This window comes from Mastigoproctus giganteus, chromosome 5 (genome assembly GCF_048544385.1).
Source record: "Mastigoproctus giganteus isolate SK-2022 chromosome 5, ASM4854438v1, whole genome shotgun sequence".
NCBI lineage: Eukaryota > Metazoa > Arthropoda > Arachnida > Uropygi > Thelyphonidae > Mastigoproctus > Mastigoproctus giganteus.
This window is the reverse complement of record NC_143579.1, coordinates 102,596,171-102,612,155: the sequence shown is the minus strand read 5'-3', so window position 1 is coordinate 102,612,155 and position 15,985 is coordinate 102,596,171. Positions and strand designations below refer to the sequence as shown.

The 15,985-nt window shown below is 35.7% G+C and overlaps 1 protein-coding gene across 1 annotated transcript in view; it reads right to left on the bottom strand.

Moving 5' to 3' along the window:
- LOC150085595 (serine/threonine-protein kinase PAK 1-like) overlaps positions 1–15,985 on the bottom strand; it is a 121,604-nt gene that overhangs the window by 22,216 nt on the left and 83,403 nt on the right. The window contains exon 7 of the mRNA XM_090373379.1: positions 3,325–3,456. Within this exon, the coding sequence (XP_090229505.1) occupies positions 3,325–3,456 (132 nt within the window). The remainder of the gene's footprint in view (positions 1–3,324; positions 3,457–15,985) is intronic.

The following is a 15,985-nucleotide window of genomic DNA, read 5'->3' as shown; positions in this document are numbered from 1 at the left end:
TGACTATTTCAAGAAAGGTACTGTTGAAGACTTATCTTCAGAAATTCTGAGTCAAAGTTTTGTTCATAACAATGGCTCTGATATCTAGACTTGCCTGTCAGGAGCATTTCCAAAACTTCACCAGAAAGAGAAGTTCAGAACTCACTTTTTGTTTTTCTCATCTGTCTGAATATCCTCTCATATACAGCACAGCTATGAGGAATTGTTAAAATACCAAGCACTACTTAGGATAATTTATTATATTTCAAACTTCCTTGTGCACTTGTTCAGTTCTCCAACCAAGGACCACTATACATTAATTCTTTCTTCTTTCATAATAACGTCTAGAAGCTTCTCACACTGAAACTCACAGACCTGATGCTGCAAAATATCTAATACTTCTTTAAAAACACCAAGAAGTATTGGAAACTTGTCCACAAAAAATTTCAAAATTGAAAATGATGCACTGTCAACTGATGAAATTTGTGCTACTTCAGCATTCATAAGAATATTATTTTTCAATGTGAACTTATGCACTATGTTAGAGAAAAACTAAGTTTTTGCAAAAACAGAAATTTTTTGTTGGCAGCTGTATTATGACAGTGAGATGGAAAAGAATCAAATCAAGTAAAAAAGATAGAAACATAGCTAGCAACCATCTGGTTCGTAAATCCAGATGGCTTGCAGCTATGTTTGTATCATCAATTACTTTACTCAATTAACTTTAAGGATGCAAACTTTTTGGGGGGGGGGTTAAATTGTTATTTAATTCTATTTTAAATTCAGCGTTAGCGATGTGTTTGCCAAGAGGGTACCACTTAATTTCAGTTCACTCAACTTTAATAATTTAATTATTATAATTAAATTCTTCAGTTGGTCTTTATGTACATTTTGTAGATGGTCTGTTCTCAACTCTCAATCCTTTGAATATATGGAGTTTCTGTAGTAACTGCTAGTGACTTACCAAATTTTGGGTTTCCCAGCATGCTGCTCACACTGAGTTTTGTGTCACGGGTCCACACGATGAAAAGGTCCCAACTTTTCATTCCTAACTTTTTTTGTGGTACATATCAGATAAGGATCCTTTAACAGAGTGACTTTTATATAACTCTGAAGCAGCATAAGATAAAAGTTAGAGCAGAGCAATGACAGGTAAAGGATGACATGTGACAGAATTGTTATGCCAGCAGAGGGCACTAAGACATGAGGAAAAAGGAGCCAGGGAGAGGAAAGAATTATGACTATTGTAGCTTCTTTAGTGTGTACAGTATACCAGATACCAAAAAAGTGTGCAGTTTTATTCTAATTGTCTTCAGAAAATAGTTAAGTTTTTATATAGCCAGCATAAAGATGCATTTCTCACAAAGATGGGACAACTTCATTTTTTGATATGTAGACCAAACAAAATTCACATGCTCATATCCAAAATTTGGCATGTTTTTTGACTCTATAACAAGAATTCGAGAGATATAGAAAGTGAGGTTGATAAACAACCTCACTTTCTATTGTCATTTTATAGGCAATATCATACAAACTGCTCTAGGTTATTTATGTCTGGCATCATAAATCTTTTAATGCGAATCGTTTGCTTTCCAGTATGCCAATATATGTGTGGGTGGCTCTTATATTACCAAAATTTTCAAATAGGCACTAATTTTTATTTTTTAAATTAAAAATAGAATTATATTATATTATCAGCATTTTGTACACTTGCACAATTTATATTCATTTTAATATCACCTACTAACTTTTTTGCTTATAAATTGAGACAAAGACGTTAAAACATCCCTACATGACAATGAGAGAAAAAAATTGCATCTAGTTTAGATCAGTGCTGCCCAACTTTGTCTGACTACCTTTTGTATATATTTTGAGTTGTTAATTAAGAAATTGAAGGAAACAAAACAAAACAAAAAAAAAATAAAATAAATAAAAATAAAAAGAGCACCTATATGCTTATTTTTGGTGACTCTTAAAATTACTTTGTTTATATAATTATCAGTAATTGGTCATACATAAAAATAAGCACAATTTAAAATGCAAAAATGCTAAACTTAGGGGAATAATGAACCCCCCCCTGACTATTTAAATAAATCTGCTTAAATTTATAAGCAGTTTTTTTTTTTTTTTTTTTTTAAGTAATTTGAGTTTTATTACTTTTGGTAACAGAACATTGTTTTAGTAGCACAGACAAGGAAAAGAAGAAAAATTTAAATGGTTAAAACATGATATTACTACATTTGCATCATTACTACATAGTTGACAAAATTTTATATAAATTTTTAGACAAACCAAAGATTGTACATTTGCATCATTATTGTTACATCTCACATTGTGACATGCTTCAAGAGTTGTCCTACTTACACTTCAAATAACTAACATTTTCCCATTAGGGAAGACTACCATTACTTATTTTCAGTTGAGTATCACCACTTATACAGCACCTACCCACTCATTGAAGAGAAAAATTTCACTTTCTTAAAAAAAAAAACTTTTTTTTTTTTTTTTTTTTAGGAGCATTAGCAACTAAGGCCATATTGCTCCGGGAATATGCGGTGGTCATTTCCTGACCTTTCCGCATCCTCTGTATTTGGTGGCGACGGGCTCGAACCCCAGTCTAATTAAGAAGAATGTGCTACGCACTGCTGCTCCTTCCCACCTGGCTACGGAGGCGCCTCAACTATGTAATAATGATGGAAATGTACTAACTAATGCCATAGTTTGAATTTCACATAGTTTGAGGCTTTCTGCCCTAAAATATTATGCTTAAAACATTTAACTAATGATTAATTTTTGATGCCTACAACTTAAAATTTACTTGCATTTTCAGAGAAGGTGGTTGCTAGTTTGCAGGGGGCCACTGTACCCACAGACACGTCAACAGCTCTGATTTATATTATATATAATAAGGATTATTAAATTAACTCAATAGGCAGTGGCTAAAACAAATGGCATTAATTTATTAATATCTAAAATTAGTGCTTTTAAGACATTTACTCAAAATAATGTGTTATTTGGTTTGGTTTTTTTTTAGGAGCATTAGCAACTAAGGCCATATTGCTCCGGGATATGCGGTGGTCATTCCCTGACCTTTCCGCATTCTCCGTATTTGGTGGTGACGGGCTCGAACCCCGGTCTAATCAAGAAGCGTGTGCTATGCACTGCTGCTCCTTCCCACCTGGCTACGGAGGCGCCCCAAAATAATGTGTTAAAACTATTGCCACCATAAAGACAAATATTTTTAAAGTTGCACCATGTGCTGCAATTTTCTTGCCCACTACTGTAGATTCCTCATTTCATGCAAAAATGTTTTTATTTGATAATGAATACTGAATAAAAACTTACTTATTTCTTTGCATAACCTGAATTTCAGTAATTATCAATTCTTTCTTTGGTTGTTGGGTTAAGTCCATTGTCTTGATAGCAACCTTTTCTCCAGTTTCTTTATCTACTGCTGTATAGACCATCCCCGATGCACTAAATATAAATAAAATATACTCAAATTTGTGAAGAAAGTTATCATAAATTGATATAATTAATAAAAGACAATCATGTAATCTTATTTTTTTGGATTCGGTCAAACACAATTTGCACTAAAACTAAATTTTCATATTAATGCAGGAAAAGTAAAGTGGAACAAAAATTAGAAATAATTAAGTTATATGGAGTGTATGTAACTTAATCATATACATTGTGTATTCCAGAATATGTGGTTTATTTGTTTGCAAGAGCAGGGCATGGCATTATTGCAAAGAAAATGCTTTTTTTTTACTGTCGCACATATACATACTCCCACTTGGAGTGTTGTCAGCAGTTTTCTATGGTGAGCATCGTGCTGCCATCTTACAGGAGGAATCTTAAACAACGAATGCCATTCATATTCTTTAACACATTTATGAAATATATACTAGAAACCAATAACTGAATGCATCTCATAATTTTAAGTACATTCACAGAAAATTATGAGGCAATATATTTTTTTTTTTTGTTCATTCTTGAATGCACCCTTTTGTTCCTTCCTATATAATTTCATTATTATTAATCAAACTGACTAAATTAAAAAAAAAAAAAAAAAAAAAACCTTATTAAACTGGATTTCCAGCATATTTTTCCCAGGCCAGGAAACCAAATATAAAGGCTGTCTAAACATTTCTCTCCAGAGAAATTTATTTATTTTTGTTAAGTTCCATACATGGCTATATGTCCAAATCTGAATCCTATAAAGCTGTAAATTATATACTAAAAAAAAAAATCTTTTCTTTAGACTTTCATATGAATTCTTTGAAGCATTATTCTATAGTGAAAGTCTCTATTTGTAAATACCAAACATAGTACAGAGTGTAATAATTTGACTACTATGAAAAAATTTAAGTATTACTTCAGGATGCTCTGCAGTTTTCTATAGTGGTATATAATTTGCAACTGCTGAAAATAAGACTACCCAAGACAATTCCTTTATTGCTGAGACAACTTGGAGTAGTATACATATAAATTATAAATGGAGTATAGAATTTATTTATTTTTTTTAAAACTGTGATCCTGGTGCAGAGCCGTGCCGAGGCGAATGAAGCTCTTGCCTCAGGTTAAAAGCCAAAAGTGGCGCCAAAAGAAAGATTAAACAACTGCCAACGTTGCCATCATTAACAATTTAGGGCACAATTTTTCGTTCTTGCCTCAGGTACTAAAATGGCTTGGCAACAGCCGTCCTGGCTGTTGCCAAGACGTTGGCCTAAATTTTGCAATGAATTCCTAGAATAAATTTTTTGAATCACATACTGTTCATTAGCAATTCTATCTCTTTCTTTTTAAGCATCCCAACATCTATTCTCGTTTCAATACCAAAACTTTACCAGGCTAATTTTCAGTTTTCATTTATTCTTTCTATTTCTCTGGAAAGTTGTTCCAGTTCTCTGCAACTTTCCTTCTTATGTACTTTCTGAAAACAAATCTACAGAAATTTAAGTCTAATGTGAAAAAAGCAGTGTCTTCTGTCTTCTCAATCCAAAAACAACAGCAGAATATTATGGGCTTCAATAACCTTCTCTCTCTTGCTTTTTTTTTTTTTTTTTTTTACGAAAACCCCAAACACGAAGGGTATTAAGACCTACAGCACTTGGTACCATGCATGGGTTGAAGGTTGAGAAGATTGAAGATACTCATTAACATTAGACGAATTTCTGTAGATTGTAAATTTCAGGAAATACATGTAAAGGAAGGTTGTTTCAGGAAACATAAACAAGAATAAGAAAAGTTAGTCTTCCATGTTTGAAGTTGGCTAGAAAATGGATGCTGACTGGTTGCAAGTGTTCAAACAAGTTTGGAAATGAGTGGAGCAATTATAAATGCCAATTCAAAAGAACAGTGTCCATGGCAGTATCTACAGAAATGGCATGCAGCATAAACAGAATGTCTAGATGACATAGAGTGGGAGAGAAGTCATTAATTAACCTGACTGCCCTCTTTTGAATAGAGCCTAGAAGCGTTAAAGAGGTTTTGGGGACACTACCCCAGATGTGGGAACAATATCAATAGTACAGTGGATTTGAGATTTGTACAGAATGAGTAGTTTAGATGAAAAGTAACACCAAGAGTGAAAGAAAATTTCCAGATTTTTTAGATGCAGAGAAAGCAATATTTGTGATGTGCTTAAGCCAAGAGAGATTAGAAGTCAGGGTAATCCCTAATTGAAATAAGTGATCTTTGTCTAGAAATCTGAGTGTCATCAAAGTTAATCAGAAAAGCAGTAGACTCCTTGCAAGATATAAGATAGGACTGAGTTTTGGAAGGATTGAAATTAGCTAAGTTATCTTTGCCCCAATAGAGAATTACTTACAGCATTCAAGAAACTGGCGGTGGATATTCAAGAAGTTGAAGCTGTTTGTGCAAGGCAAGGCTTCTCAAACTGGAAGGAAAAATGCAACATGCCATCAGAAAACTATGGATAGGATTTCCAGTCATGAATTTTCCTGCATAGGGTAACACCAGCATTAGAAGAAAAGTTAGGATTACAAGACAGAGAAAAAACCAGCAATCCATAAAACGGGAGCTTGTTTAGAAAATTTGTATGCCAAACATGATCAAAAACATCAGAAATGTCAAAAGTAACTAATTGAGTTTCACAAAATGTTTCCATTCCATTGAATTTTTCCAAAGATAAGTAACATAAGCCAATCAGCTGGAAGATTGAGATAATTTAATTGTTAAGACAGTATTAAAAGGTGACACAAAACAGGAGTGCACTGAAAAGCACGGGTTTTTGGAACAAGTGGAGAAATTCCACCAGGACCTGGAGCTTTTTTTGGCATCAACATTGTTCAAAATTCTTCTGACATCTTTTTGACAGAAGATCACAGAAGGCATTGAGTGGAATGTACTGGGAATGCTAAATGTTTTACCAAGATCCTAAATACAAGAGTCAGAAGAAAAGTAGGATTCTAGTGAGTTGACTTTATCTTTAGCAGAGGAAGCAGTAAAACCATCAAGCTTTAACAGAGGTGGGAGTATAGATGGACAGAAGTTGTGGCCAGTAGCTTTGGCAACAGACTGGAATGCTTGACCGTTGTTTGGACAAGATTCAAGTTTTCTACCCTTGGCCTGTTCAAAATCTAGTTTGGAGATTGATTAATAACTTCTTTACAAGGTTGTGAGCTTTAGTGTATACAGAAAATGAACCTAGAGATTTGGTTGTTGTCGTTATGGGGTTTAATGGTACATTAGATGCTATGGCTATAATGCACCTAGAGATTTGGATGCAAGCCAATTGCAATATGTAAAATTCTAATCTTGAGCAGCCCTAGCACATTTATTGTTAAACCAAGGTTTACTTAATGGATAAGATTTTAAGGTGGAGAGTGAAATAAAGGATTTCATACCTACAAGACTTATTTCACTGACATGATCTGAGCAAACATTGACATCAGAAGATTTAAAACAGTAATCTAACCAAGGAAAAGAATACAAATATTGCAGATCATCCCATTCTGCATTCTTATAATGCCAAACAATGAGGCTGAGAGCAGCCATAAGGAGAAAGGCTCCACTGGAAAAGAGAACAAGTTGTAATCTGAGGTGCCCAGAAGTCCACTCAATCCTGATCAAGAGTTCAGTGCATGTGGTTAGGATTGTCTGGTATTCTGGTAGGTAAATGAACAATCTGTGTGAGGTCATTAATAATTGCAAAAACATCAGCATCTTGATCATCTGAGTCCATGTGATTAGAAAATTGAAGCCAGCTGGAGGTGTGAACTTTAAAATTGCCTTGGAAAATTACCTCACAATTGGACTGGAAAAAGTCAAGTTTCACAGAAAGGAAGTGAAGGAGTTCCAAGTGATTAGTAGAGTTAGGAGAACAATAGAGGCAACAGATGAAATTGACAAAATGGGGCAGAAAGATTTTAAGCAGAAGAGATTCCAAATTAGGAAGTCTGTAACAGGGAACATCAGAGCATACATATGCACAAATGCCACCTATGAAGTGAAAGGCACTGGAGAGTAAATAATTAGGACAACTGGTAATTGAGATTCTGTCAAAAGAAAGTGAGGCTTGGCTAAAGTGACCAGATGCTTAATATTCCAATGTGGGACATTGATTTTTACAACCCCCCTAAAAACAATATACACATTCAAAATATAAATTAAATAATAAATTATTATTAATAATAATAATAAAAATACACACTTATTTTAACAATAAAAAATAATGAATATAATTAAATACATTTTTCTGCAGAGTGAATTTTTCTTAATAATTCTTCATTATTTGCTATTTCTTTATAAAATTCTTCACAATAATTAGCAAAATTACACTTAACTTGTAGTATTGCTTTCAGTGTTTCTACTGTCAGTTGTTTTTTCTGACGTCCATAACTTATTTATTACTGAAAAAACTATCCATTGCACCACTGGTTCCTGGCAAACATAATGCAAATCCAATTACCGTATTTCCCCATGTATAAGACACACCTTTTTTTGAAAAATTTGGGGTCTAAAACCTGGGTGGTCTTATACAGTGGCTGTAGATTTTTTTTACTTGCATTTCCCACTTTTTCGCGCTTGTTGTCTTTGAGCTCATTGTTTCACACTTGTTACCGGTATATTAGGTTACGTTTTGCCACGTTCTGCCCAGAAATGGCTCAGAAAAGATTTTTGTACAGTGCTGAATTCAAGTTAAAAGTGACCCAGTTTGCAAAAGTGAATGGAAATCGTGCTGCTGAACATAAGTTTGGTCCTCCTCCAACTGAGAAAACAATCCGAGACTGGCTACGGGGAAGAAAAAACCCTACTGAAAATGCCATGGCAGAAGAAGGCCATTAGAGGCAAGTCAGCAAAATGGCCTGATTTAGGGAGGGAATTGAAGATATGGATTGAAGAGCAAAGGGCAATTGGAATTCCTGTGTCCACAAAGATGGTTTGTTTGTTTGTTTTTTGGGAGCATTAGCAACTAAGGCCATATTGCTCCGGGATATGCGGTGGTATTTCCCTGACCTTTCCACATCCTCCGTATTTGGTGGTGGTCCACAAAGATGGTTCAGCACGAGGCAAGAAGAATCTGATGAAAAGTAAGTTACTGATTTCAAAGGAGGACACAATTGGTGCTTCAGGTTCATGAAACGGAATGGACTAAGCATGTGTACACGCACCAGACTTGCCCAAAAGATGTCTGAAAGCTAATAGCAGAAGGTCCTTGAATTTCATTGTTTTGTCATTCAATGTCGGAAGACACATCAGTTTGAGTTGGGACAGATTGCAAATATGGACAAAGTCCTCCTTCAATTTGATGTCCCAAGTAACAGAACTGTTGATAAGAATGCGGTGAAAACTGTAACTGTGAAGACAAGTGGACATGAAAAGAGCCATTATAAAGTTGTTCTAGCTTGTTGTGCTGACGGAACCAAGCTGCCTCCTATGCTGATTTTCAAATACAAAACAACGAAAAGAAGACATTCCTCGAGGAGTGATTGTCCACGTTCATGACAAGGGTTGGATGGATCAGGATGGGATGAAGACCTGGTTTGAGAAAGTTTGGAGCAGAAGACCAGGTGGGCTCATACGCAAACCTGCCCTATTGGTGTTTGATCAGTTCAGGGCACACAACAAAAAATACAAAGAAGATTGCTGCAGAGCAAAAAACAAAGCTTTACGTCATACCTTGACATCCCAGCTCCAACCACATGATATCAGCATTAACAAACCCTTCAAAGCTGACATGAGACGAATGGAACCAACGGATGAAGTCTTCTGGGGACAATTTGACACCAGCAGGAAGAGTGAAGAAACCAACTATAGGAGAAGTTTGTACCTGGGTGAAAAGATCCTGGGATAATATCAAGATTGTGATCGTTGTCAAGTCATTTAAGAAGTGTGGCATTTCAAATGCCATAGATGGAACTGAGGATGAGGCAATATATGAAGACAGTGATTCGTCATCAGACACAGATGAGGACAAGCTAATGGATGGGAGTTTTGACAGTGATGAGTTGTATGAATTTTATGATGAATAAAACTTGAGTTCAATAACTTTATGTAATAATTTTTTTTTCAAATTTTGGGCCCCAAAATTAAGGTGTGTCTTATTCATGGGAGAGTCTTATACATGGGGAAATACGGTACTCCTTTCAATTGCCTGCATGGTATGTCCCCTGTGTCAAAATGTTTAAATATTTCGACCCACCTCTTTTGCTGCTGGCATTCTTTTGTCATTCCATTCTTTTATTTTTGAATCATCAGCATAATTTTTTAAATATATCTCGTCAAAAAGCCCACTTTCTTCTTCATCAGCATCAAGTAACTTCATTTTATCGTACGTTGAAATGTTTTCAAAACTTTTTTCCGTTGCCAATTAACAGAATATTTAAGATTAGTCCATCTAAAACAATTAATATTTTGAAACTGTGTTAAGCAGAGTTCTAAATATTGGATACAGTTCCAATAAAAATTGTTCACATTGGAAATGAAGTAAATTTTTTTGGAGCAACCATTTTCTTCTAAATTTGTTACATAATTGCATATAATGAGTGGTAGATACTGCATATCCATGCTTTCTTTTAATTTGAAAATTGAAATCGTTAAGGGTAAGTTGCTACAATGGATAAAAGGATGGTGAGTGGGAGAAGACAGAGGGTGGTAATCAATGGTCGTGGACTATTGTTATTAGTGGAGTCCCACAGAGTTCGGTGTTGGGTCCACTGTTGTTTTGTACATTTATCAATGATATTGATGAAGGTATATCAGGCTTAGTGTCGAAGTTTGCAGATGATACAAAGGTTGGCAGGGTTGTTAATGACAGTAATGGCAGTGTGCTACTGCAACAGGATCTAGAAAATTTGAGCAGATGGGCTGAGAAGTGGCAACTGAAGTTTAACTTGAACAAATGCAAAGTACTGCACATGGGTAGAAGTAACCCCAGAGGAACGTACCAACTGTGTGGTACTACACTTAGGGTGGCATAAAATGAAAAAGACCTGGGAGTAATTATGTAGTCAGATATGAAGTTTTCTGAGCAATGCAGACAGGCTGCAAGAGCAGGTCATGGGGTTTTGTCAATATACAGAAATTTTGCTAGCAGGGAAAAGGAGGTGATTGTCCCTTTATATAACAACAATGGTCAGGTCTGGAGGCCTCATTTTAGGAAGGATGTAGATTTGCTTGAGTACGTACAGAGAAGGGCAACAAGATTGGTAAGGGGAATGAAGGGATCCTCTTACCAAGAGAGGCTTAAGTTCTGAAAATTCCAGCGGCTGGAGACTAGGAACCTGCAAGGTGATCTGATTGAGGTGTATAAGGCCTTGAATGGGTTGAGCATGCTAAATTTTGATGGGATTCTTCCACTTGTTCAGATTACAAACCTAAGGGGGCATAAATTCAAATTGAGGAAAGACAGTTGTTAAACAGATGTGCGGAAATTTGCCTTTAGCCAGCGGGTGGTTAATTTCTGGAACAAACTTCCATCTGTCGTTGTGGAAGTTGATAGGTTAAATAAATTTAAGGAGGAACTGGACAAACATTTAGAGGGCATGGTTGTGTGAATTTTTTTTTTTTGGCTGATGCCACATAAGCTCATAGGCTTGCTTTCTTGCATCACATGCCACGATTACTATTACTATCTCTTCAAAAATTTCCATAATTGTATTTTTATTGCCTTCAATATTTTTACTGCACTATGGAATGTTACTGCTTGACTGAGCATGAAATACAATCATACTTCTGAAAGATCATCTTCAAAGATACTTAGCAGAATCCTTGGACAGTTGTCGATTGATAAGAAATACGAATTTAGATGCAAATACAATTTTAAAATTCTTTCAATCGCAGGTATCAAAGTCAGCCAATTGGTCTTATTGTATCCTAGCAAGCACATGTACTCCACCTCTGCAGATTTCTTTTAATAACTTTACCCTTACTGTAAATATATAAAAATGACTATAAATTTTAACTATGATGCCCTCAATATCAATAGGAAGTTGATCTGCTGCTGATTGAATAGTATTATGCACGATATGTGCAGCACAACCTACTCCAATAATAGTTTCTGAAGATGGTTCTTTAGCTTATTATAAACATTTGTTCCTTTTCAAAAAAGTTTATATTAGCATTGTCAGCACAAACTGCTAGAGGTATATTTTCTAAATTATTCTTTGTTATTATTTCTACAATTGAGTCTAATTATTTCAGAAGTTTCTCCTGGAAGAGATACAAATTCCAAGAGTTTTATTTGCTCCCCTACTCTGTAGTCAAAAAATGAATTACATGAAGTACCACAGGTTGTAAAAAAATGAATTTTGTATGACCAGAGGTAAATGTTTGGTCAAACAATTTATGAATAAGGTTGTACAATCCATTGATCTAAATGTTTGATTATGAAAAATAGTATGATACGTGAATACTGCCTCAGCAATTGCCAATTCTTTTCCTTTGGATCCGAATTCAACTTTTTGAAAATAACTAAAGTAGACTCCTGATTAACTGGCCCCTATGGGACCTGACCTCAGGCCGGATAAACGGATGGCCAGTTAATCCGAAAGTATTAACTGGCCATCCGAAAGTATGGTCTATATAAATGTTTATTAAAAATTTACCCAGATAAAAAAATTTGTAATATTCATGTGTCTTTTTGATTTAAAGTCGTTTTTTGAAGCATAAGAATTATATCAATGGCAGATGAATTATCTTGCTGTTCGATACATCTTATCGCAGTTTCAAGCACTTTCTTTCCTTTCAAATAACTTATTATTTTAATCTTTGCTCATAGCTTCTGGGTTCTCTGGTTCATCTTCTGCCATTTTTCCTTGACTAACTGCTTCAATAATTTCATCGTCTGTTAACATTTCATTCTCTAGAATGTTATCGCCTACAAGCCATTTATCGATGTCTCTTTCTTCCACGTATTTGAACTCTGATAACTGTTTAAAATTGTTAAACAGAGCAATGTTGTCATGGTCTGTCAGATCCTCAGTGCATGGCTCTTTGTCCAGATCGCAGTTTGCAGTTAATTTTTTGACATCAGGCCATAGTTTTCTCCATGACAAATGCTGATGATGGCATTTCCTCAAAAGCAGATGCCAACATGTAAATCACATCCTTGATGTTAATTTTCTTAAGGGCCTCAGTGAGTTAAATTTCTTCATTGGCGGTCTTCTCAAGAATTTCTGAAAGAAGTTTTCTTCTGTAACGCCTTTTCAAACTAACTATCACACTCTGATCCATAGGTTGCACCAAAGATGTAATGCCAGGGGGTAAAAACACCACCTTGATGTCATCAGAAGGTAGGTCAATGGGATGCACTGGAGCATTGTCAAAGACAAGAAAAGCCTTAAGCGGCAATTTCAAACACGTTAAATGTGCCTTAACTTTTGGAACGAATTCAGTTGAAAACCATTCTTCAAACAGAAAAGAATCCATCCAAGCTGACCTCTGGGCTTTATAGAAAACTGGTAGAGCATCGAAATTTACATTTTTAAATGCTCTTGGTTTGGCTGACTTTCCTACAGTGAAAAGGGACAGTTTGTGACTACCAGCAACATTTGTACAAAGGGCTACAGTGATTCTCTGTTTATTCATTTTTAAACAAGTAGCGAATGTTTCTTGTGGTGCTGCTAGCATTTTCGTCAGAAGCAGCTTAAAATTTATGCCTGTTTAATCCAAATTGTAGACTTGTTCAGGAGTAAGATTTCCCTTCTGTATAACGTCTAAAAAAAATTTTGGGAAAATTCACATGCGGCATTTTGATCTGCTGACAATTTCTCACCGCAAACACCTAGATAATGAATTCCATGGTGGTTTTTCCATCATGAAAGTCATCCCTCGCTGGCTAAGAATTCTTTTCCGCTGTTGACTTTCATGTGCAAGTGTACTGCCTTTTCCTTCAAAACTGGCCAACTAAGAGGTGTTCCTCTTTGTTGTTCTTGCATGAACCGTATCCATAATGCATCACCAACGACTTCATTTTTTGGCTACTTCATAGTGCAACTGTCTGAGACCACTTTTTCTGATTTTATTTGCATACTGAAATCTTTAAGGGATTTCCAGCTTCTCTGCCAATCACTCACTGTAATTTTCCGACACCCAGTTCATTACATATCCATTTTACAGGTTCTCCATTATCAATACGTTCCAACGCATTCAGTTTTGTTTCAATAGTTAACACATTCTGTTTACGCTTGTTCACGCCTATATTTCAAATTAATGTAATTTAAAAAAATAAAAATTAACGATGACGATATGTACACACAGAGTGATTGCAATCCAAATGAGACAGATAGCAAAGATTAACTGAAGTGAAAAAAGTTAAAGGATCGCTACAGTGCACTGTACTCATTCCCAGAATCTTTTAATTTTGTTTTCCTGCTGGGCCTATGACATCAGAATTCTGATTCGCAGAAAAATCTGGACGAAAATATAGCTGGTTAAAACGGAGGCAGGTTAAAAGAGACTGGATAAGAGGGAGTCTACTGTATTTAATTTTGTTGAAGAAGCTGCAACTGATAACACCTGTTTACACTTGTCAGAAGAAATATGCCTTGTGATGTCATTCTTTCCTCCCGACGCAATTGAAAACTCTGTTGCAGATATTGCAGTGTACAGTGTGCTCAAATTTGGTTCTTTTGATGAAACCAAATTCTTCTTTTAATTCATATGTAAATCCACAGTATTATTTCTTCAACATGGCAGGTAAATCTGAAATTATTTTTTAAATTTAGATTTAATATTACTTTCATTTTAAAAATACAAATAAACATAATGTAATTATACATATGTATTTGTTTTTGTTGTCCAAAGTTACAATTACCATGCGAAAACTGCAGCCAATAAACAATTAATCTAACCTTCTAACCATAAACTTCAATCACAAATGACAGATGTGAGTGACAGTTTATGTGGTCAGCCAGCACCATCTATGAGACAAAAGATGTCATAAGGATGCAAAATAAAATTTAAAAAAAATTTTAAAAATACAAAATCGTGATTTATGATATAAGTATGGAGGCCACATGTCCAATCTGCGACTGTCCCCCATAATCATGGACATCTGGTCATTTTAGGCTTGGCAGAGTGTAGGAGGAAAGGGACATTACTTAGAATGGAATAAGACCATATATATTTATGGAATGAATGAGGAAGATTTTGGGAGGTTTAAAACTTTTTGCTGATAAGTTTGCTCTGTTAGTTTCACTATTCATGTTGCATTAAGTAGATAAAATAAAAGTAGAGGGGAGGAAAATGTATGGAGTAATGAAATTTTTGGATACATAGGAAGAGTACCCAGCTTCTTGACATATCATGGCTTAGACAATGCATACACACTGCTCTGACTGTTTCCAATCACTAGATGGTAGAGTAGTGGCAGCAAAATTATACACCACAGCACAAGTTTGAGAACAAGTGGAGAAATACAATCAGGACCTGGAGCTTTCTTAGTGTCGAGATTGATCAAACCCTTCTGACATCCTTTTGATGGAAGACCACAGGAGGCTGGTTTTTTTAGGAGCATTAGCAACTAAGGCCATATTGCTCCAGGGATATGCGGTGGTCATTCCCTGACCTTTCCGCATCCTCCGTATTAGGTGGTCATGGGCTCGAACCCCGGTCTAATCAAGAAGTGTGTGCTACGTACTGCTGCTCGCTACGGGAGGCACTGAATAGCGTACTGTAATGGTGGGAGGTGGTTTTCCAAGATCATCAATACATGAGCTGGAAGAAAAACAGGATGGTAGCAGGTCAGCTTTACTTTTGGCCGAAGTGACAATAGAATCATTTGGTTTTGTCAGAGGTGGGAACAGAGGTTGGGAAAAGTTTGGCAAGAGACCAGAATGCTCGGCTACCATTTGGACAAGAAGCAAGTTTTCTACTCTTAGCCTGTCTGAAATCTAGTTTGGACTAATTAATAACTGCTTTACAATGGTTGTGAGCTTTGTGTAGGCAGAAAATGAGCCTAGAGATTTGGAAACAAGCCAATTCCAATATGCCGACTGGGCCAACCGGGTGGGTAAAGTGCCTGCCTGGCAACCCAAAGGTCACGGGTTCGAATCTCGCCTCGGGCTTGGATCAGAGTAGAAAATGAAAAAACCTTGGGAGGTGCAATATGGCCACAGAAGCCGATGTGCCAACAACAAAAAAAAAAAAAAAAAAAGCAACATTCTTCTCTTGAACAACCTTAGCACATTAACTGGAAAATCAAGATTTAGAGAAAGGACGAGATTTTAAGGTGTGGTGTGGAATAAAGAATTCCATCCCTACAAGAAGACTCACTGACACGATCGAAGCAAATGCTAACATCAGATGATCTGAAACAGCAATCTGACCAAGGAAAAGAAATCTCGTAAATCATCTCATTTTGCATTCTTGTAATGCCAAACAATATGAGGTTGAGAATGGCCACAAATGAAAGGCTCCATTGGAAAAAGAGACCATTACCTAGTTGTGATCTGAGGTGCCTAGACCACTCGCCTCGATTGTGTACTTAGAAAGTTGTTTGTGAAAATAAAATGTGTTGGCTGCATGGTTATAATTA